General features: G+C 36.6%; 1 protein-coding gene across 8 annotated transcripts in view; it reads right to left on the bottom strand.

Annotated features, from left to right (window-relative positions):
• The window catches only part of LOC122535798 (serine/threonine-protein phosphatase 2B catalytic subunit 3-like), a 90,977-nt gene that overhangs the window by 22,288 nt on the left and 46,740 nt on the right, over positions 1-21,949 (bottom strand). For 5 of the 8 annotated variants that reach the window (XM_043667616.1, XM_043667617.1, XM_043667618.1 and 2 more), the window contains exons 5-8: positions 14,993-15,164; positions 14,112-14,238; positions 13,594-13,674; positions 7,223-7,255 (exon numbers count right to left, since the gene is read on the bottom strand). In XM_043667616.1, coding sequence (XP_043523551.1) covers positions 7,223-7,255; positions 13,594-13,674; positions 14,112-14,238; positions 14,993-15,164 — 413 coding nt within the window. Of the gene's footprint in view, positions 1-7,222; positions 7,256-10,970; positions 10,974-13,593; positions 13,675-14,111; positions 14,239-14,992; positions 15,165-21,949 lie in introns of all 8 variants that reach the window. The other 3 variants (XM_043667621.1, XM_043667622.1, XM_043667623.1) reach the window with 2 other exon arrangements.

The raw sequence follows: 21,949 nt of genomic DNA, 5'->3' as shown, positions 1-21,949 counted from the left end.
CCGAGCGAGTTCGGCTTGTTCTTCGTAAATTTGTATATTTCTCACAAACGCACGAAACTAGCTGAAATGCTCCACCTTGCTGTGAATTTTCTACACGAGAATGATTCAAAAATGATTCTAAAAAGAAGGTTCGAGGACAATTTCGTGGACAATATCTTGATTGGAGTGACGATTTTACGAATTAATTACGAATCAAACTGTTTTTTTTTTTTTACAATTGCGATAATTTGTGATTAAAGTATCTGTTATTCAACGAAAGGAACAATTTACTTTATAACTGGTAAAAATGTGAGAATTTTCTCAACCGAAAAACCCCAATGTTAATGGAACTGAACTATGATTTTTGGTCGTGGAATCAAATTTGAAACTACTGAATTTTGGGATTAATTCATCTGACTGATGAATTATATGAAAGAAACTGTTTCCAGTAAAAGCAGTAGAACCACAAGAGATTATTTAAAAACGGGCAGCTATTTGCCTCGTATTTTTCTCAAAGACGACCGCGCAACAACGAAACGTTTCGTATCTTTCAATGATTCGTAAAAATTTCGCCCTCCCGTAACAATTTAAAAACTTGAAACAACACAACAGCCCCTTCTATCATTTCTAGAAGATTCAATCTTCAATCTCACGATTCTATTCAACGACACTTGTTCACCGTAGACTGCAATTTAGCCTCTAACTAACAATAATAATAACGATAATAATAAAAAATAATCCACCATTTCTTAACTCTCTTATAAAAAGCACAATCACGTTTCTCCCCGAGTGTTTGACAAATATCGTATTTACACTGCTGACAAAAATTAGGGGATGTCTCAAAATAAATACGCATCAGAGAAGCAAACGACAAGAATGATGTTCTTGTTTAATAAAAAAAAAAACAATCAAGTGCTTCTTTCCATCGTTTCATATTCATTTTGAAACATCCCCTAATTTTTGTCAGCAGTATATTTCCACTAAAGGGAAGGAATAAAAATTCTCCGCGGAATTCTTCATCTTCGTTTTATCGCCGGTCGCGAAACACGCAACGTAATCATTCTCTCGAGGAGCCACCCCATTGAAAACGCGTTCGTATTGTTCGCCCGTTCGATATTTCGAGCGACACAGGTTAGTATCGGGAGCGATCGTAAACTCTCGGGCCCGAGATTCAATTTACCGCGAGGGAATCCGGCGAGTAAAGAGCGAAATGGCAATCCCCTTCGAGGTTACACTCCCATGGCCGCGCGTTAAATTTTCATTGGCTCTCTCCCGGCTTTCACGCGTTTCCACGTTTGATACACAATGGTCATAATTGCAATTGACAAAGAGACGGAGAGAGCTCGGCGGGAAATTTTGCAAGCTTCGAGCATGTTGCCCTCCCCTTTGATTATCCTCCTGGTTTCACTAAATTTCTGACTATCTCAAATTTCCACCCTCCTATCTTCTAGCTTCTAATCGTGCGTTCAGGCTCGTTCGTTCTCCCGTCCCCGGCGAAAATTCGAGTCTGAAAGAGCATTCGTGCATGCTCGGTTCATGTGCGAACTTGTACGAAACTTGTACTTCTTCTCGAAGGTTAAACGGTTTGCAGGAACAGAGGACAAAACTAATCAAACTTCGTTAACCCCTTGCGCCGGAATGACGTGCCACGCACGGCGAGAATTGTTTTGCCCCAAAATTGCAATATTTTCTCAGTTTTAAGTATATTTCAAGTATAACCCGGGCAAAACAAATAGTAAATTTATTAAATTACTTTTCAATAATTTCTATCCAGTGATATCACACCGACGAGTTCAAAATGAAAGCGACGAATTATTAAGTACGGTTTGGTCACTCGTTATGGTCCGCGAACCAGCTGCGCTGGAATTTACGCACGTCGAGAACTTTTTGCCCCAAAATTGCAATATTTTCTCAGTTTTAAGTATATTTAAGTATAACCCGAGCAAAACAAATGATAAGTTTATTACTTCTTGATAATTTCCATCCAGTGATATCATACTGACGAGTACAAAAAGAAAAGGAAAGCGACGAATTATTGAATACGGTTCGGTCACTCGTTATGGTCCGCGAACCAGTGATTAACCTCTTGCGCTGGAATTTACGCACGTCGAGAACTTTTTGCCCCAAAATTGCAATATTTTCTCAGTTTTAAGTATAATTAAGTATAACCCAGGCAAAACAAATAATAAATTTATTAAATTACTTTTCAATAATTTCTATCCAGTGATATCATACCGACGAGTTCAAAAAGAAAGCGATGAATTATTAAGTACGGTTCGGTCACTCGTTATGGTCCGCGAACCAGTTGCTAGCGCAAGTGGTTAATCTCTGAATCTCGTTGCACCAGCAAACTGACATTGACTTATTCTCATATTCGTTTCGAAACGAACGTTTTTAAGTAGAAAACACACGCTTTTTATGCATGTTATCTCGGCTCGTCGAAATGAAATTTATTCATAGCGTAATGTGCTATTTTACGTGGAAAGAAAATTTAAAGCACAACGAGCGCTCTTTTATTTTATTTTATACATTCTGGTGCATTCTAGTAATTGTTGAATCCTCTGGGAGGGCTTGCGGATAAAACAGACCCAAGGTAACGTCTGAGTGTCGTAAAAGGGAAACTAATTACACGTGGGATACCTTCGTACATGTATTCTTTTACTTATTCAGAATTAATTTCGCTTCTCGTTGCAAGATTCGGAGATTTCGGTCTTGGAAATTTTCCTCTCCGCTGGAGTAACCTCATCTCCCACTGGTAATATCAACAAACATTTCCCAACAGAGTTTTCCGCGTCAAGATATTATTAAAAAAAAAAAGAAAAAAGAAAATTGGAGGAACGAAGAACTGTAACAACTGTCGAATATTTATGTAGGCTTGCATTTGCAACAAGGGAGCACGAATTTGTCGAAACGGAGGACGAACGAGCATTTCTCCGATCCAATTTGCAAATCTCAAACGTTCGTTTCAATTCCAACGCGTTTCGAGTTCGAAAATTGAATATATATAAATCTCACGTTTGAATTTCTGCCATGCGAAATTCGTTTTCACATTTCCAACAGTGAATCTGTTGGATCCGTTACAAATTCTTTTATGATTCCCAGATGTAATCTAAATATCCGTTCTCGTGCGAACAAAAACCTCGCGCGATGGAAGAGGGCTGATAAAAATTTCAGTCGCGGAGCAGCTCGGTCGTTCAATTTCAAAGCGAATGTTCGAATTTCGAAAAACAAATGAGGAACAGAGAGACGGTGATGTTCTCGGTTAAATTAAAACTTGGAAATTAGTTTGACTACCGAGTGAATCGCAGTGTAATATACATGTAACGTTCGTTGTCTCATTCTCGATCTTACGTGCCCGGTTTCGAGGGGCACAGCGTGTTGCCAAAGTGTTAAATCGTGTAGGTTCGTGTACGCTGCCAGCGAAAAATTTAGAAACACTTTTCGAACCGAAAGCACGACACTTGATTATCGATTTAACGTCAACGTTAATTCAAAGAATTCAATATCAATCTCTCGGGACGTAATTTTCGTTACGTCGACCGCACGATTTTATATAATAGAAAAAAATCCCAGAGTGAAATTTTCTCCTTTTAACAAGCGTTCTCCAAGTTTAGAAACTTCCAACCGAGTTTAAACCTTAAAGTTAGGGGTCCTTCAATTTCTAAACTTTCGGCCAGCAGCGGAATAGGCGTGTGAAGTGGCAGCCACGTGGCCGAGTAAATGCGACACGCAACGACGTCCCCGAGAATATGCGTCTTTTAATCGTTTCATCAAGCGACGTTTGTCTGGAAACCGGATTATCCCGAAAATTTTCATCGCTTGTCGCGCTTGGAATATTTCAAGCCCTCCAGCACGCGAATAAAACCGCTTTGCGCTTCGTATCTCGCTCGACGCTGAAACACTGAGCGTTTTCACGCGTTTCGAATTGAGACACTGGAATATATAAAATAAAAAAAAAAAAAAAACACGTAGGAGAGATTTTTCCGTGGATTAATCAACGATTCGTAAGGAACTGAGAGAGGCAGAGAGAGAGAAAAAAAGAAACGAAACCACGTTTCCGTTGAATGGAACTGAAAATTTTGTAACGCTGGGGGGGAAATTTACTAACAAAAGAAAAACAAAAAAAGAAAAAGAGAAAGAGACAGAGAGACAAAAAGAAAAACGTTAAAGCGTGTACGCGAAAAATCAAGAGCTATCAAATTGATTAAAAAAAAAAAAAAAGTGGGGCGGAAAGCCATGCGCTTTACGTCGATGTCAAATGCACACGAAAATTTCGGGCTTATTTGAGGAATTCTCGCGGTAAAAGAGAGAGAGAGAGAGAGAGAAAGATGCCATGTCAAACGCATCTGTAACATTCGACGAAAATTGTAGACCACAGATTAAAAAAAAAAGAAAAAGAAAATCTACATGCCAATGGGAGAATTTGCAGAAACTTTCAAGGGAATTGTCAGATTTCTTTTACCAACGTTACAGCTACCAATGTTTTTTAACGCGTGGTAAGAAAAACTAGGTTTCGAGAAAGTTAATCGAACGTTTCCGAAGGATTCGTGTAACTTTTTCACAAGAAAATGTATTTATAATTAAAATGCTGAAATTCGAAATGAAACATTTATGCAACTTTACATGTGAAATGTGTCTACTTCAATTTGCGAAATGGAACAAATAATATTTTTTTCTCCAAATAAAAGGAGGTATTGAACTTTGCCGAAAGCAATTCTACGTTCTCAACAGTTGCGAATGCTGAATTCTTATACAAGTTTGATATAATTAACCAGCGTCAAATTGCGAAGAAAATTGCGACGTTCAATTAAAATTATTCATTCAAAAAATCAAATACACTATGGTTAGAAAACCAATTCGGAGCTACTTCTACGATCAACTAGATAATTAGTTACTAAATTAATAAATTAAAGTTATAAATGAATCTTACCTCGGCGATATTTGTTATCAAATAGCTTTCTCTAAAAAAAAATATAGCTCATCTAATTTAATCTTTTCTCTATACTTCAAGCTTTTCAGCTGGCAATGGCGACGTCAAAATTTCGCAAAGGGTCGTCAGAAAAAAAAAAAAAAATCCACAGAAAAAATCCTACTACGCCTCTGTAAAACGTTGTAAATTGTGCCGACATCTCAAGTGCTGGAGGACTTTCTTTTCGATTGTTTGTTTTCATACTTGGTCGATCTACGAATCGTCTACTGCCAATCAGCAGTAGTCAAGCCGAGCGATTTAAAAGAACTTCGAACGAGCCGTGAACGGGAAACTTCAAGCCAAAGAATAACGCAAATAACGTCGAGATGGCGACGTTTCGTCGTCGATCACAGGACAGGTTCGCAGAAACACTTTCTTCGGTGGTGATATGAATTATTCGATTGGTTTTGGCCGAGATTCGAACGTGTAACGCGGAGTTGAAATTGATAACGAGAGATGAGAAGAGAAAAGAAAAGAAAAAGGAAAAAGAATAGAAAAAAGCGAAAAACAAAAACAAAAGTACGTGAACGAGTTTGATGGAAAGAGAGAGAGAGAGAAAAAAATGAAGGGTAAAAATGGATGGAAATGGCGAAAATCGGCGAGTTAAACGCAGCGTGTTCGACGGGTACGATTAAATCAGGTGGCGAAGGTAAGCGTGATTGAAAAAAAAAAACCAGACAGAGAACGAAACGGAACTTGGTAAAAAAAAAAAAAAAATCAGAAAGAAGAGAAAAAGGCAACGAATGTAAACGCCGTGAATGATCAAGAGGCACCGATTTAAAGAAACGAAAACTCTTCGATCGAGGAATAAAAAGAAAAGAAAGATCTCGAAAAGAAATCGATGAACAAGTAGGCCAGATCACGATTGTGTGGAGTCGATGTTGATCTTTACATAATTCGGTGACAAAGAGACAAAAAACAAGTAAGAAAACTATGGCCTGCGCGAAACGTTCGTCGCGACGTAGCACTGCTGGCTTCCGGCTTGCTTCCGAGGACCTTTGTTTCGCCATTTCAACGAAAATCTTCGCCAATTGTCGAATCAAAATATCCGGATTCTCAGTTGAATTGAATTATAAATAATGGGATTCTTTTTTTCTCAAGCTATTCCGCCAAAGGAATTATTATAAAATTATGCGAATGACACTTTAGAATATCAAGAACGTTGTCAAACACAATGGCGGAAACGCAGAGATTAGATTGCACGTTTCGTTGCAAAAGGAAATCCACAACGACGCTTGCGCTGGTGGAACTTGAGATAAATCTTGCATCGGAGCGCGATAAGGTTAATTACCGGTCCCGGTGTAATTAACCCGAGGCAAGGCTTCCGGTCCAGCGGAACTGGCCGCGGTGACGCGTTCGCGCGCGCGCGCGCGCACGCTGCACACAAACAGGAGAAACACTGGCAAACAAAGTAAAAGAAGAAGAAAGAAACAAAGGCAACAAGAAAAAATAGAAAGAGAAAGAAACGTGAGAAGAAGAGGAGAAAAGAAAGCCAGTTAAATCGTTCGGATGTGCACGGGGCGACGTGGAAAATTGGCGAACAGATTTTTCGTACTGTAGTTTGCTCTTCTTAAGTATCGAAGAATATGGCGACAAATATATACACTTTCTGTTGAACAAGATGATGATTGTGTAAAGTTTTGTAAAAATATTTAAAATGTATTTGAATGTGTATTTATTCTTCTTGAACAGACTGCTGTTTATTTAAACAGATTCTATAAGAAAGATGTTTAAAAGTTCGTTTCGTATCATTGAATTTGGATAATTTGGTCTTTGAGTGTTACCAGATAATTCGTGGTATCATTATTGAATATCTCCAACGTTTCGACGATTGAAAATTCAACGAAAGTAAAATTAAAGACGATGTAGGAAAATTGTCGATATTCGTATTACCCATTTCCGTCTCTAAGAATACCGTACCGATCTCCTGTCACCAATTTCAGCGTCACCCTGTACAAGAGTACGTCGATATACATATACAAATCGTTTCGTCTCTCTAAATTGCAGCAATTCACATCTACGAGCATCACAGAAATGCTCGACACGTATCTATACATAAACATACTCGTCGTGTATATCTATATCGTCTCGTACACATCAGAGGAAAAACAAAAAACGAGAAAATCAAAACCTCTGGCTCGTTCCAAAGAACAAAAAAAGAAATCGAAAGAAAACAAAAGAGGAAAGAAACAGAAAAAAAAGAAGAAGAAGAACAACGAAAAAAACTCTTTTGGCGTCTCAAGTAAGTCGTCGGCTCTCTCAATGGGGACTTACCGTTCTTTTTTTGGACAACGACTTTCGCTGCGACTTTACGGGGGTTGCGTATGCCGAACAACGGAGTTTTGAGTGGAGTAGTAGTAGTAGTAGTAGTAGTAGTAGTAGTAGTAGTAGTAGTAGTAGTAGTAAAGTAGTCGTATTAATAGTCATAGTAGTAGTAGTAGTAATAGTGGTCGTATTAATAGTCATAGTAGTAGTAGTAGTAGTCGTATTAATGGTCATAGTAGTAGTAGTAGTAGTAGTAGTAGTAGTAATAGTAGTTGTATTAATAGTCATAGTAGTAGTAGTAGTAGTAATAGTAGTAATAGTAGTAGTAGTGTAGTAGTAGTAGTTACAGTGATAGAGGTCGTATTAATAGTCAGTAGTAGTAGTAGTTACAGTAATAGTAGTCGTATTAGTAATAATAGTAGTCATAGTAATAGTAGTATTAGTAGTAGTTGTAGTAGTTGTAGTAGTTGCAGTAGTTGTAGTAGTTGCAGTAGTTGCGGTAGTAGTAGTAGCAGTAGTAGAAGTAGAGGTAGTAGCATAGTGTCGTGCCGAGATAGGAGGAGTCCAAGGCCAGTGTGATTGATTGACAAATATAATAGAGAAGGAGTACGATAAAAAACACAGTCAGTGCAATTTCGTTTTGGGCTTTGTTGAAAATCAGGGTGACAAAGGGGGCATTCTTGAGCTAAAAGGGGGGGGGGAGGAGGTGGGGTGGTTTCCTAAACAGAGTGACAAAAGGGCCAAAGGGTGAAAGCTATAGTTAACGGAACGATTTTGCAAAGTCGACCGTACGGATAAATAGATATGCGAAATCTCTCTCGAATATCTCGTTTCTCCTCGATTTACGTGTGTGAGATTTTAATCGGCGGTGAAACTATGATTGCCGATGTGGACTCTTCGAGATCGATGCTTCCCGATCTTAAAATAATTTCGGGGACACATTGAAGCGTTCAAACGTTCAGACTCTGTTCGTGTTCGCGCTCTGCAATTGTTGTCTGAAACGTTTCAATCTGTTTCGGAGAAATTTGAGTATGGAAAAAAAATTCTGCGTGCAGGTTGTTAGACATACTTTCTAAAAAAAGAGACGTTCCACGCTTGACCATAATGCATAAAGATCCATAAAGATCTGAAGTGTTTAGAGCGTTCAAAGTATTCCTTTTCTACGTGCCGTGCCAAAATACATAAATTGTTCTGAAATAAAAGGGAAACTGATACAATGATCGCCACGTGAGGCAAGGATCAAGGACACATCAATCATAATCAAAGGATAATTCTTCAAAATTCTTCAAAACTGCGTTGAAAACTCTACACAAACGCGGGACCATCCAGTTCCAAATCTCTATATGAGATCCAGACCGATTATCTATCATCGTTGAACAATTAATTCAACAAATCCAGGCTCGTCTTCTCGCAGCGCAACAAACTAAACATCCGACGCGAGAGTTATCACCTCGATGCATCATACCTGAGACCGGGCTGCCAAACACGCGCGAGACAGGTTCATCCATACTCGAAATCCACCGTTTATCCCCCGACTATAGAAATCTAGCTACGTCCTGCCAATCTTCGACGAATTACTTACAATTCAAACGTTACGGTCGATTGAGACGAACGTAACGCACGTGGCGAACCACGAACGATCAGAATGAAGATCAATCGGGAAACAACCGCTCTCCAGAGTCCAATGGGTGAGTTTTTTTCACGATCGGTGCACGTGTACGAGGCAATTTTAGGATGTGACGTGTACCAAGGAGAGAAACAGAGATGAAACCGCGTGGACGTTGGACAATGGATAATTTGGAGGGAGAGAGTTAGAATAGATCGACCCCGGGTTAGAAAAGGAATTGGTATATGTAAATATATATGGTTCGAGAGATCGGAATGAGAGATAGAAATGAAAAATAGAAGATGAGAAGAGAGGTGGTGCAGAGATGTGGAGATCGAAGTAAAGAACATGTATCGAAAAAGGTACGTGGCGAACTTTCGAGCAAAATCGCAAGTGCGTGAACGTAGCATTCAAGATGGCGCGTCCGGGAATTATATGTGTTTTCTGAAATAATATTAAACAGAATATTTTCCGTTCCGTCGTTTTCGTTGCTTTTATTTTCCTTTCAATCAAAAGAAAGTAGACATCATCATTGTTATTAAACAAAGAGGCAACCAATTAACGAGGAATCGTTTGTCATTCAATGAACAAAGTTGTTAGCACGTGATGACAAGAACCTAATCAAAAAAACTGAGTCAGTTTGTCGGTTTGTAACCCACCATTACCATGATTGTAGATTTACTAGATATTATTTAGCAAGGATTTGATATAAATTAATTTCACTTGTCACAATCCGCCAGATACTATGAAATTTATTAACTATTATAATCAGCTGTAGTTAAATGACAACAGTTGAAGATTGATAGAAAGGATCCTGAAGAAGAAAGCGCCATCTTGAATGGATACACCGAATCAAAGGTGACGGAAATATACTGTTTAAATGTATAGTAATATATATATATATTATATATATTTATATACATCATGGTCGTAACGATGCAGAAGAATGATCAATCTCTACAGATGACAACGACAATAATTCAGATCGTGTGTGTCATCGAGGTAATGTAAAAAACATATGAACGTTTGTGCATATATTTATATATGTATGTATGTATATTTATATTAATATTTATATTCTAATGAGTAATATACAGATAAAATAGAGAAAGATATATATATATATATATACACATACGCACATACACAGAGGACTAGAAAGAAGATATAGAGACAAAAAAGAGAGCTAGAAAAATGTAGAACGAATCTTGATGCGAGAGATGTATTACGAACCACGAAAAATGAATAGAGAAGAGAGAGAGAGAGAGAGAGAGAGAGAGAGAGAGAGAGAGAGAGAGAGAGAGAGAGGATGACAAAGAGACGGACAGAGAAATGTTGAGAGAGAAAATGAAGAAAATTCGCGCACGCACAGTGCACGTGCGTTTGTGATTCGATCGAAAGAAGAAGATATGACAGAAATTAAAGAGAGAAGGGAGGGGGGAGAAACAGAAGAAAATTGAAAAAAGAAAAACCATAGAGAAATGCAAAAGAACAAAACACGATTTTTTACAGATTTTGCGATTCTGCGCGTATATTAAAAAAAAAAAGGAAAAAAAGAAAGAAAAACGAAAAAAAAAAAAATATCGCATTGATCTAGATTTTCGTTTGCTCGATTGTTTTCGGAATTTTCGCTTCTTATGTCCTTTGCTCGCTGGTTTTCTTCGAGAAAAGGAGCAGAAGAGACCGAAAGAACGTACAAAATACGTGAAAAGAAAATATACATATACAAATAAAATATACATATATATATATATACACCAATATTTGTAAATGTATGTATATATATATATATACGAAACAAGGAGAAAAGAGGAAGAACAACAAACGGAAAAATGGAAAGTAGTGAAAGATAAAGAAGAAAGAATCGAATGGTAACAAGAAAACAGATAGAGTGAGAGAGAGAGAGAGAGAGAGAGAGAAGAGAGAGAGAGAGAGAAAATAAACTCCGACACACCGACACTATCTAATGGAAAAAAAGAACAATATATATGTGTATATATATATACACATATATATATTAATACAGAAATATATATATGTATGTATATATACATACATATATATATACACACAGCTAAAAAATCAATGATCAAATATATAATGAAGCTCTTAATAATGTGACGATTAGAAGAGTCGAGTGGCGCTTCTTACCATCTGTCCGTGCAGCGGGTGAAAATGGAAACAGAAAGAGAATTCAAAATTTTTCTCTGAAAGTCGAGATACCGCGGGATATGGGGCGTTCTGTCGTTTTTATTCGACATTCGAACATTTGTTCGTTTTTTTTTTTTTTGATTCTTTTTCTCCCCGGTGGTAGAGGATGTAATCTTTTCTTTTTCTCGGGGGCGAAAAAAGAAAGAGGGTGGCAAAAGGGGATAATAAAGAGAGGGATCATAAGGGACTATCAAAGTTCGCCCTGATTTTTTTTTTCTTTTTCTTGCCGGTTTTTTTCGATCACCGGTTCCTCGAAAAACTTGTTTGTTCTTTACTTTTGAGAAGTGGGAATTTCTTTTTTTTTTTTTAACACCGAATAAAGGTGAAATGTTTCTTTATTTTTTTTTTTTTTTTTTTTTTTTTTTTTTTTTTTTGAGAGAGAGAAACTATAGGCCACTCTGAGCGGAGTGGTTAACACTAGAACGAAAGGTGTGATTCGAGTAAAATCGAGAAGAAATAATTCGGAAGTATATAACGGCTTCCTCGACCGTTTTTCTTATATATATGTATTCTTTTTTCTTTTTTCGGTCGCTGTTGGCGGATCGAGGCGTGGCGGCAAAGCTCAATTAAAAAACGCTCGCGTTGCGAGTAGATCGAAAGCTTCCGAAGAAAAGTAGAAAAAGTCGTGGCGAGTTGTCTTGGAAAAATTCGACATCTTTACTTCGGTTCGATGTTCGAGACTTGACTTTCGAAAATTTCGTTTTAAAAATTTACCTCCAAGGAAAGTTCGATCTTCTGGACGAGTCGGGTTCGATATACTCGAGATATCGAACAGTTACCAGACTGTTGATTTTCATACGTTTATGGGAAGTTTAAAATTGCAAGATGCACTGCAACTGTAATATGCAAAAGTCTAGAAAATCTACGCAGAGTACAGTACTTGTCATAAAATAAATTTCTACTTAGATTCTGTTTAACCCTTTGAGTGTTGAGTCCTAAATTAAAATAATTTAGTTTACTCCTCGCGAGTTCAACGAGAGTGCTACAATCGAATAAATGTATCAAAAGGCATATTGTTAAAGACGAAAATGCATTTTTAATTTGTTGCGTGCTTGTAGACTATTATATTATATATAACACGAAGGGTTAATCAGGTTCGTGAAAACTTGCACGAAAGTCCGCAGTCTGTCAATCAATATGTACATGTTAAATAACAAAATTGTGATCGATATTTCCTTACTTTTTTTCATAGACAACTCAACGACGACAATGAGCGAAATTCGTAATTTGCAATAATAAAATCGTGTCGAATTTTAAAAAGAGCGACCATTTCTGTTCCTCACGTCGACCAACGAGGAACACTGTTCAATTCTACCTTCGCTTCTCTCTGTTTCTTCAACATACTGTTCGCGAACATGTAAATGAACGTCAGTTGCGACTGAATTACACAGAAAAAAAAGAAAAAAAAAAAAAGAAAAGAGATAGTAGAAAATTTCATTAACATTCATCAGAAAGCGAAACAAAAGTGAACAGCATTCGAGCAATGTCCCTCGTAAGCGAAGTGCGGATCGAAGCTGAATCGAAAGAAAAGAGAGAGAGAGAAAGAGAGAGAGAGAGAGAGGTGTGTACAAAAGTAGATCGGAAAAGAGTGGAGATCTATCTCTCGTGTTTTTTAAGTTCTTTGCAGTCACGCGATCGATCTTCCCATTCGGTTGAACGCGACGATTCCCAGGAAAAGTAAGTAAGTGAGTGAGAGAGACACAGAGAGAGAGAAAGAGAGAGAGAGAGAGAGAGAGAGAGAAAGAAGAATAGAAGATCAAAGGAACCGTGTGTCACTCTTCGTTATCTCGCCATTCGAGACTTTAACGCATGGTGAAGAGATGAATCCTCGCGTTCCCGAGCGTTCGAACATGGCCTCTCTTAAATCGTGTCTCTGAGCACGTTCGGAAGACATAAAAAACGCCGAAAAAAGGGGGCTTTCGAACTAGAACTGTTCTTTCTTTCGAACTTTAGTTTCAACTCGACAGAAGAAACAAGGAACGTCTTACATAAAAAGAAATAAAACTGAGAGAAAAGTGTGAGAGAAACGTGACAATAATTTTCAACCTGACGTGGATAACAATAAAAAAGTAAAAGAGCAACATCAAAAAGTAATAACGTCACGAGACGAACGATACAAAAATATTCTATACAACTCGAGATAATTTAAATGATTCAAATAATTCGAGATAATTTAGGTATCAAAGTTTTCTCGTTTCATTTCTCATTTTCGTTTTTAATAACAATGGAAGAAGAAGAAGAAAGAAAAAAGGAAAAAAAAAAAAACAGTAACGGAAATCATAAAAAACGTGTAAACATTCCTTTGAATCGGTTAATCGGTTCAAGCATCAAGCGTACCGCACAAGAGGGAACACTCTGATCACGATGTAAGAGGGACCAGTGGATATCGATTTGAAAGAAATAAGAAGAAAAATATTGATATAAATATATAAAGATAAATAGATAGATAGATAGATAGATAGATAGATAGATAGAGAGAGAGAGAGAGAAAGGAGAATCTCTGCAAGAAACTTGGTCGTATTAAAAGAAGGACAAGGAAGAGCGAAGTAATAGTTGACATTACCTTCTTCGAGCCCGTCGTCTCCGTCGCTCATCAGCTCGTCGTCCGAGCAGATGTTCAGCACGTTGACCAACATCTCTGTGACTGTTGAAACAAGAGAAATAAGAAATCGGGCGATTAATTTACCAGTAATGCGACAGACAAATCGGTCAGATTCTAGAGAAAAATTGGGGAAAAAGTTAAAATTCGAAAGTGAGCAAGTCTTCTGATATTAGTGCAAAATGAAGGCGAGATTTAACGCGATTAAATATTATATGATATTTAAGATATTAAATTATAATATCTATAATTATGTAATTATATTATAATAGCTATAATTATACAATTATATTATAATAGCTATAATTATACAATTATATTATAATATCTATAATTATATAATCAAATGTTATAAATATATGTAATATAAATATTGTAAGGTCGCGAGTTTTATATGATTTGTGATTTAATATAATTACATTGGTGAAATTTAATTGATATTGCTTAATTTCCTGAGATACCTTGCACATTGATTCACTCACCCTTTTCACCTACAAATGGCAGAGACCACGTGAAAACGTCCATGAAATTGGGCAACCAGTAGGGATGTGGCGAACAGTTGAACTGCCTGATGTTCATCACGTTGTTCTCGTATTTCAGCACAGCCGCCTGTGAACGTAAAATTACTCGCGTGAAAAGTGGAAAGCATGGTGTAATATTTGAAATCGATTGTACAATCTTCATAATTTTTATAAATTAATATTTCGACAAGCATTTTTCCAGCAAAATGAATTCTTCGCGAGGAAGATATATTTTACATTCAATGTACATTGTATAATTTCCATAACTTTTATACACGTTACGATTCAATAATAAAATACATATTATACACACGTGTGAAAGAAATTCTCTATCAGTATGTAAGACGAATTCTTCAAAATTCAATTGACACAATAGTAGAAAACATTTTATTAATCAATTATAAAAGGTTTCTATATTAAATCAACGCGTTTTTGAACGCACATCCTCTCTCATTGCATCAGAATTAATTTTTCAAGCGAAAAGATATTCTATTCAATTGCGCAATTTGAATAATACTTTTCATACATGTTTTTGAACGAATTTTCCGCCATGAGACGATGAACTTTTTCAAATTCGATCAACACGAACAATAGAAAATATCCTACGATCAATTTATCATTACGAAAAGAAGAAAAAAAATTATAATTACGTTAATACGTTTAAAAATTATATTTAAATATTTAATCGTATAATTTTCGTGATTTTGATGAAACGTGTTCTCGTATAATTTCTTTGCAAAAAAAAAAATTATGTTAATATTTAAAAATTATATTTAGATATTTAATCGTATAATTTCGTGACACTCTCTCTACAAAAAAAAAAAAAAGACGAAAAATCTCACCTTGTTATTGTAGACGTCGAGGTAGTTGGGCGCGCTGAAGATGGTGATTAGCGATGGGAAGCCCGTCGTCTGAGATTTCCGGTACATGCGGTAGCCAGCGTCCTGTGCCTCGTGCGCCCTTATGATGCTGAGCAGGTTGTTGTTCTGCAGGAAGTCGCAGCACGCCGCGTAACTGTAAGAGAAAAATCGCGAGAAATGATGCACACTCTCTCTCCGCTCGGCAGCCGTGTTATTACATTTCGCGAGAGAGTGTGTGGCGAGGACGCGACTCGATTCGATATCCCCTTCCTCGCCAGCTAAAAATCCTACTCTTCCCCTCGCTACCACGCCGCCGCGGTGGTAAAATCGAGAGGGAAAAGAGCCGCGAATATGTAAAACCAATCGGAAATTCGACTCGAGCGGGAACCCTCTTCCTCTTGCTCACCCCGAAGTTGTTATCAAATTTCCTGAAATAAAAATCCCTCTTCTCGAAAAAGTGACGAGAAATACGATCTTCCCTTCTTTTTTTTTCTTCTCTTTTATTTCTGTCAGACCTCGCATATTTCACGTGATACCGTGTTTTATCAGAGCTCGTTGCGATAGAAATATGTCTTTTCACGCTGGCCGATCGAATTTCGAAGATTCGTCCCAATTGAAAAATCGGCAAAAATCTCGTGTCGATTCAACTGAGTTTTATTCCATTCGTTTCACCTGAATTACGAATTTAAAGAAAGAAATGGACTTTTTTTTTCTCTTTTTGCAGACCTCACATGTTTCGGGATACATAATATTTCATCGCAGCTCGAGAAAAAATCGTGAATTTCGATCAAATTTCAAAAGGTGAAAGTACCGCAGCAGAGGGTGACGTTTCTTTTTTCTTTTCTTTTTCTATCTGGCGCTTGAAATTGTTAGTTGTACGAGATAATTTATTATTATAAATATATAGTTCGTTTATTGCAAGAAGATGGTATAAATAATATCGTGAATACTAAGTTATATATTTAAGAAGCAGCACTTGTAACGTCATCGTCGTTTTTGATTTTTCATTCATTGAAGTCGATTAATGAATAATATAATTTAAAATAAAATAAAATAATTAATAATGAATAACAACAACAACAACAATAATAATTAATAATAATAAATAAATAATAATTCAAAATAGTTACTTCAAAATAATACAATTTAAAATAGTTATTTCAAAATAATACAATTTAAAATAGTTATTTCAAAATAATACAATTTAAAATAGTTATTTCAAAATAATACAATTTAAAATAGTTATTTCAAAATAATACAATTTAAAATAGTTATTTCAAAATAATACAATTTAAAATAGTTATTTCAAAATAATACAATTTAAAATAGTTATTTCAAAATAATACAATTTAAAAAAGAATGAATATCTACGAGTATTTAAAGATAATGCACACTGTATGTCGATTCTTTTAAAAATAATTTCAAAGGAATGAACAACAATACTAATATCAACATACCCAATATTAATACTACAATAATTAATACCCGATACTAATATCAATATAACCAGTATTAATATACAAGAACGAGCATGACTAATATATAGCAACGACGATAAATCCAATAGCAAGAACAATACAGAACGAATATGAAAGTACCATTGAATGCAAGAAACAAGACTTTCACACGATCAGCACAACTTTCTTCGTTATTATTCGAAACGCAAGAAACGCCCCCGTTTCGTTGTTTTGCTCGACTAACAACAGTTTTGGCAATAGAGGCTGACTCTGTGGAATTTCCATCAGAATTAAATGCGTTTTCGGTGTAAACGGCGTGCCACGATAAATAATCGTGTCGCGTATCGGCGATAAAACACGCGATATTTCCCCGGCGACACCATCGAGTCTCACATAAAGAGTTTCGCGTCGATGAAAAGCGTCGAGCTTCTTCCCCATTGGAGCTGTTGCACTCGGTTAATTCTCGATTGTTGCCCGAGTTCCTTCGGGATTTCGAACGACGTAAATTACACGTTGTTTTACATTTTCTTTGTCTTGTGTGTCTTCATTTTCTGTCCGAAGTTGGGCGAAGTTTCAACAGAGTCTCTGGTACGCGAAATTCATCGGCAAGAATAGCTACCGGTTCCTTGGAATTTCCTGTGACCATCGCCGCTTGAAACTAGCATGAATTTGACTTGAGCTTGAAATCTAGGTTTCTATTAGTCTCGAAAAAATTCTTCAATGATTGTTCCCTTCGTTGGGCAAAAGCCAAATTAAATTCTAAATAATTCTGAATAAGTGAAACGATACGAGTTATCATTTCCAGAACAAAGTGACGTGGTCAGATGAGATTTTATCAATTACCACGAATCGTTACGTTGTACTTTAAATATAGATATTACTTTTAAATATAGTGCTAATGCTCCAAATTATTCTCTAAAAATTCTCGCGTACTCCTTTGTTTGCTCATCGGAGAATTTTATGTGAATTAGTGAATTCTTTGAAGATTATAATATTTTAATAGACTTGAATAAAATGCTGAAAATTTGTAAGAAATTTTCTGTTCTGAAGGAAACCGTATCTCGAAGTACAATCGGACGAGATGCAACTTATCAACTTCCTATCAAAACCTAATGCTAGTCTTCGAGTCTAAATATTATATATTTGTTAAATATAAATATTATATGTTTGTTAAATATAAATATTATATACTTGTTAAATATAAATATTATATACTTCCTAAATTTTTTTATTATATATTTGTTAAATATAAATATCATATATCTGTTAAATATAAATATTATATATTTCCTAAATATAAATATTATAAACTTGTTAAATACAAATATTATATATCTGTTAAATACAAATATTATATATTTATTAAATATAAATATTACAATACTTTTTTCTAAACCAATAATTCTGATTGCGTGAGTGACACTTCTATCAGACATATGGTACGTTGAAGATCGAAACGATTTCTCGAAAAAAAAAAAAAATAATAATAATATTCAATTCCAGGTATCACTAGAAAGCATTGAGATTACTAATTGTCATCGAAACGCACGAGCTTGTCGTTTCGTAAGAGTTAGGCGACAGCAACAAGCAAGTAAACGACGTGATCCACATAGGTGAAATTTGTTCGAAGGTTGGCCGGAAGTACGGTGCAAGGGAGGCTTAAAACGCTCTCGACAATTTTGCCAGGGTTTGCTGCAAGCTGCACGCGAGGTTGCACGCGAAAATTCCTAATAATTCTCTCTCTCTCTCTCCTCTTCGTCTTTGTTAAACTTTTTCTCCCCCTCTCTCTCTTTTTCTTTTTCTTCGTCTTTGTTCTCTCTCGTCTCTCCTTTCTTTCTTTTGTTCCCTTCGTCTTTGTCCGACTTTTTCCTCTCTCATTCACCTTCTCTCTCTCTCTCTCTCTCTCTCTCGGGGCGGAGTAATTTTATCCAGGCGATCGAGCACGATAACAGAAGCACAGGCCGCGAGAGCGTTTATAAATTATAATGCGGCCGATAAATCATCAGCATCTGACGGGGGTCATCTCGCGAATCGATCGTGTACCGCTCTCGCGGAAAAAGAGAAACGGATCACGGACGAACCAATTAGTTAATAAGCTCGGGCGTGTTAATACGTCACGATTTATTGTTACCTTCACTCCTCGGTGTTGTACGAATAATTCCTGCTATTTTTATCCCGTTGCTTTTTGGTCTTCTTTTTTTTCTTTTTTTCTTTTTTCTTTTTTTTTTCGTTCCTTTTTAAGGAACTAAAAATTTATCGTGTCGTGAATATGGACGAAGATCTCTTGACGGATGACGATGCGCGACGGATTAAAGCTTGAAGTTATTTAATTTTCATAGTGCTGCTAGCTGCAATGTAATTCCCGGTTTCGGTGTATTGAAACTTTATATTCTGTGTACTTTAATCACGCTGGTAAATACAGGGGAGATTGTCGAGGAATTGTTGGAATATAATTGGAACATTAAACGCACAACGTATAATAATTTCTTACTACTGTAATAATAATATTATCGATTAGGTAGATTGCAAATTGTAGCTCATTGTTTCACAATTCTTATTCTTCGAGAACGTCTCACTAGCTTCGAACGACTCATTTGTTAATATTAATCAATGGCGTTTATTCAAACGAGTAACTTGTAATTTATGTGACTTGTAAATTTTCACTGACGATTATTATTATTACAGTACAATCTTCCGAGAGAGTGCAGGAAATATGAATAACGAAGACCATCCATTCTTTAAGCGCAATTGAAGCAAAAATACGCTTCACTAATGACGACACAATATCGTATCGTCAAAGTAGCCATTTTTCAATTGTATTCGATATAATTGAAACAAACGAATATACTTGAATTCGCGAAATTTCTCGAGCAAAAATGATCCAAGTAAGAAGGCTGAAGTAAGAAGACGAACGTATTTCGCCGAATGACATGATTAAAGAAAGGAGAGAGAATATCCTTTGGTATAAACAGAATATTCGAAACAAACGTCACGAAGCAGTGGCTTTTAGCATGATAACTATCCGGCAGAGCCATCCAGCTTCCGGTGGCTGCTGCAATTTGTATGAAACGACGTGCCCGTACTTTTAACGGCGAACAACACGATTCACTGCTCTCGTAAATCGGCTCGTATCGTGTATAATTAATGGCGCATCGCGGTATACCCGAAATAATGAGCTATGTAAAAGCGGTCATAAAGCCATACGCAACTTGAATATCAACGCTGACCCAAACCTGGAAGATCAACGAAACGACAAGAAAGAGATCAAGCGAAGATCCTTGATGTTTCACTTGCAAATATCATTTCAAATCGAAATTTCTTAGTTGATTGATTCAAATAAATTTTAATTAATTTAAGGAAATGAAACAGGCTACACATATTTACGCAAATTTATATTTTCGCGAATAGGAATCGACACTTTATGAATGAAGATTAACGAAAGGGCAGCTACTGTCGACGAATTTTATTATTATATATCTTCTGTTACGTGTATTTCCAAAAAAAAAAAAAAAAAAAATCGAAAGGCTCGATTATTTAAGAAAATGTCGCTCGGGTAATTGCGGAAGTTTCAAAGTGAACTGTCATTTTTGGATTTTAACGAATAACAGCTTTGGTACCATTTTTCTACTCTTCCAACTCTGACAAAGTTAACCACTTACGCTAGCAACTGGTTCGCGGACCGTAACGAGTGACCGAACCGTATACAATTATTCGCCGCTTTCTTTTTCTTTTGAGCTACGTCGGTACGATATCACTGGACAGAAATTATTAAGAAGTAGTAAACTTATCGTTCGTTTCGCCTGGATTCACATTTAAACATACTTAAAACTGAGAAAAATGTTGCAATCTCGGACGAAAAATTCTCGACGTGGCACGTCATTCCAGCGCCACTTGCGCTGGCAATTGATTGCGGACCATAACGAGCGACCGAACTGTATACAATAATTCGTCGCTTTCTTTTTCAACTCGTCGGCATGACATCACTGCAGATAGATAGAAATTATTAAGAGATAATAAATATTCATTATTTGTTTCGCCTATTTTGTTTTACTTAAATATACTTAAAATACCAGAAAGAATAGAAATTATATTGCAATTTTGGGACAAAAGAATTCTCGACGTGCGTGGCAAGACGTTATTCCAGCGCAAGTGGTTAACCAATTGATTGCGGACCATAACGAGCGACCGAACCGTATACAATAATTCGTCGCTTTCTTTTTCAACTCGTCGGCATGACATCACTGCACATAGATAGAAATTATTAAGAGATAATAAATATTCATTATCTGTTTCGCCTATTTTGTTTTACTTAAATATACTTAAAATACCAGAAAGAATAGAAATTATATTGCAAATTTGGGACAAAAGAATTCTCGACGTGCGTGGCAAGACGTTAATCAGCGTAGTTTGGATTGTAGCGAGTTCTACTCGTGATCAGTTGTGAACAGCGCTTAAGGGTAGTTTGCGGCCTTGCCTTTACCTTGGCTCGAGCGTTTCTCGCGGTCCTTGGCCAGGTCAGTTATAGGCGCGCGAAAAAGGTCAGTCGACTGACGTCTAGCGCTTAATTTGTTGACACGAACATACCGCGGACGCAATCGTTCTCTCTCCCTCACACTCTCAACGTTAGTCGCTGTAACAACCAATCCGAAACGCGATTAATCGTGCTCTCGAAATTACTTCTACCTTTTTACTATCTTCAACGTCGATTAATTTCAATTTAATGAAAACGGTATTATATTATTATATATAGAGTGATGTCTTTGATCGTGAATTTGCACAAATGTTCGAAATTGAAATTTACGAGGATAAATAAACGAAAAACTTTTACCTTAAACCAATTACTTTTACTTTCTTCGAAAAATGTTTCAACGTCGATTAATTTCAATTCAATAGAAGCACTCGGTATTGTATAATTATAGGCTGCCTTCTTTGATCAAAGATAGAGAAACGATCATGTTGGAAATTGAAAAACAAACGAGAAACTCAGTTTTTTTCAGTTTTTTTTTTTTTTTTTTTTTTTTTACAAAAACTCTCTACAACTATGTTCAACGTTGATTCGCAAAAGACAGTCAGTTTCTCAGTTTGTTCTTGTAAATTTGAATTTCTAACGTTCGTGCGTAACATTTTTCCCAACTTCGATCAGAGAAATCCCGTGTGATATGAATCGAAATTCGCATTAATTGCTTCACGGAGAAGGACGCGAGACGGTGAGAAACGACGGCCTCTAGTAGAACGAGTCGACGCACGGTCGGACGTGCGAACGAATTTAAATTTAAACGAAACACAATCCCCCTTCATTAGCCCCGGCTAACTGTCGACCCAAACGTGCCCTCTGTTGAATCGAAGTTCGCAAACAACGCTAATCAGTCGTCGTGCAATTATTGGGGCTCGAGTGGAAAAGGAGTGCGCCTGGTCAGACACATGCTGGAAAACACGTCGTGTCGTCGTGTTACTTGCGATTTCACGGTCTACCGGAACCGGC

The sequence above is a fragment of the Frieseomelitta varia genome, unplaced genomic scaffold (genome assembly GCF_011392965.1).
Source record: "Frieseomelitta varia isolate USP_RPSP 00005682 unplaced genomic scaffold, Fvar_1.2 scaffold_773, whole genome shotgun sequence".
NCBI classification, from domain to species: Eukaryota; Metazoa; Arthropoda; class Insecta; order Hymenoptera; family Apidae; genus Frieseomelitta; species Frieseomelitta varia.
Note: the sequence above shows the minus strand (reverse complement) of the source record. Positions and strands in the feature narration are given on the sequence as shown.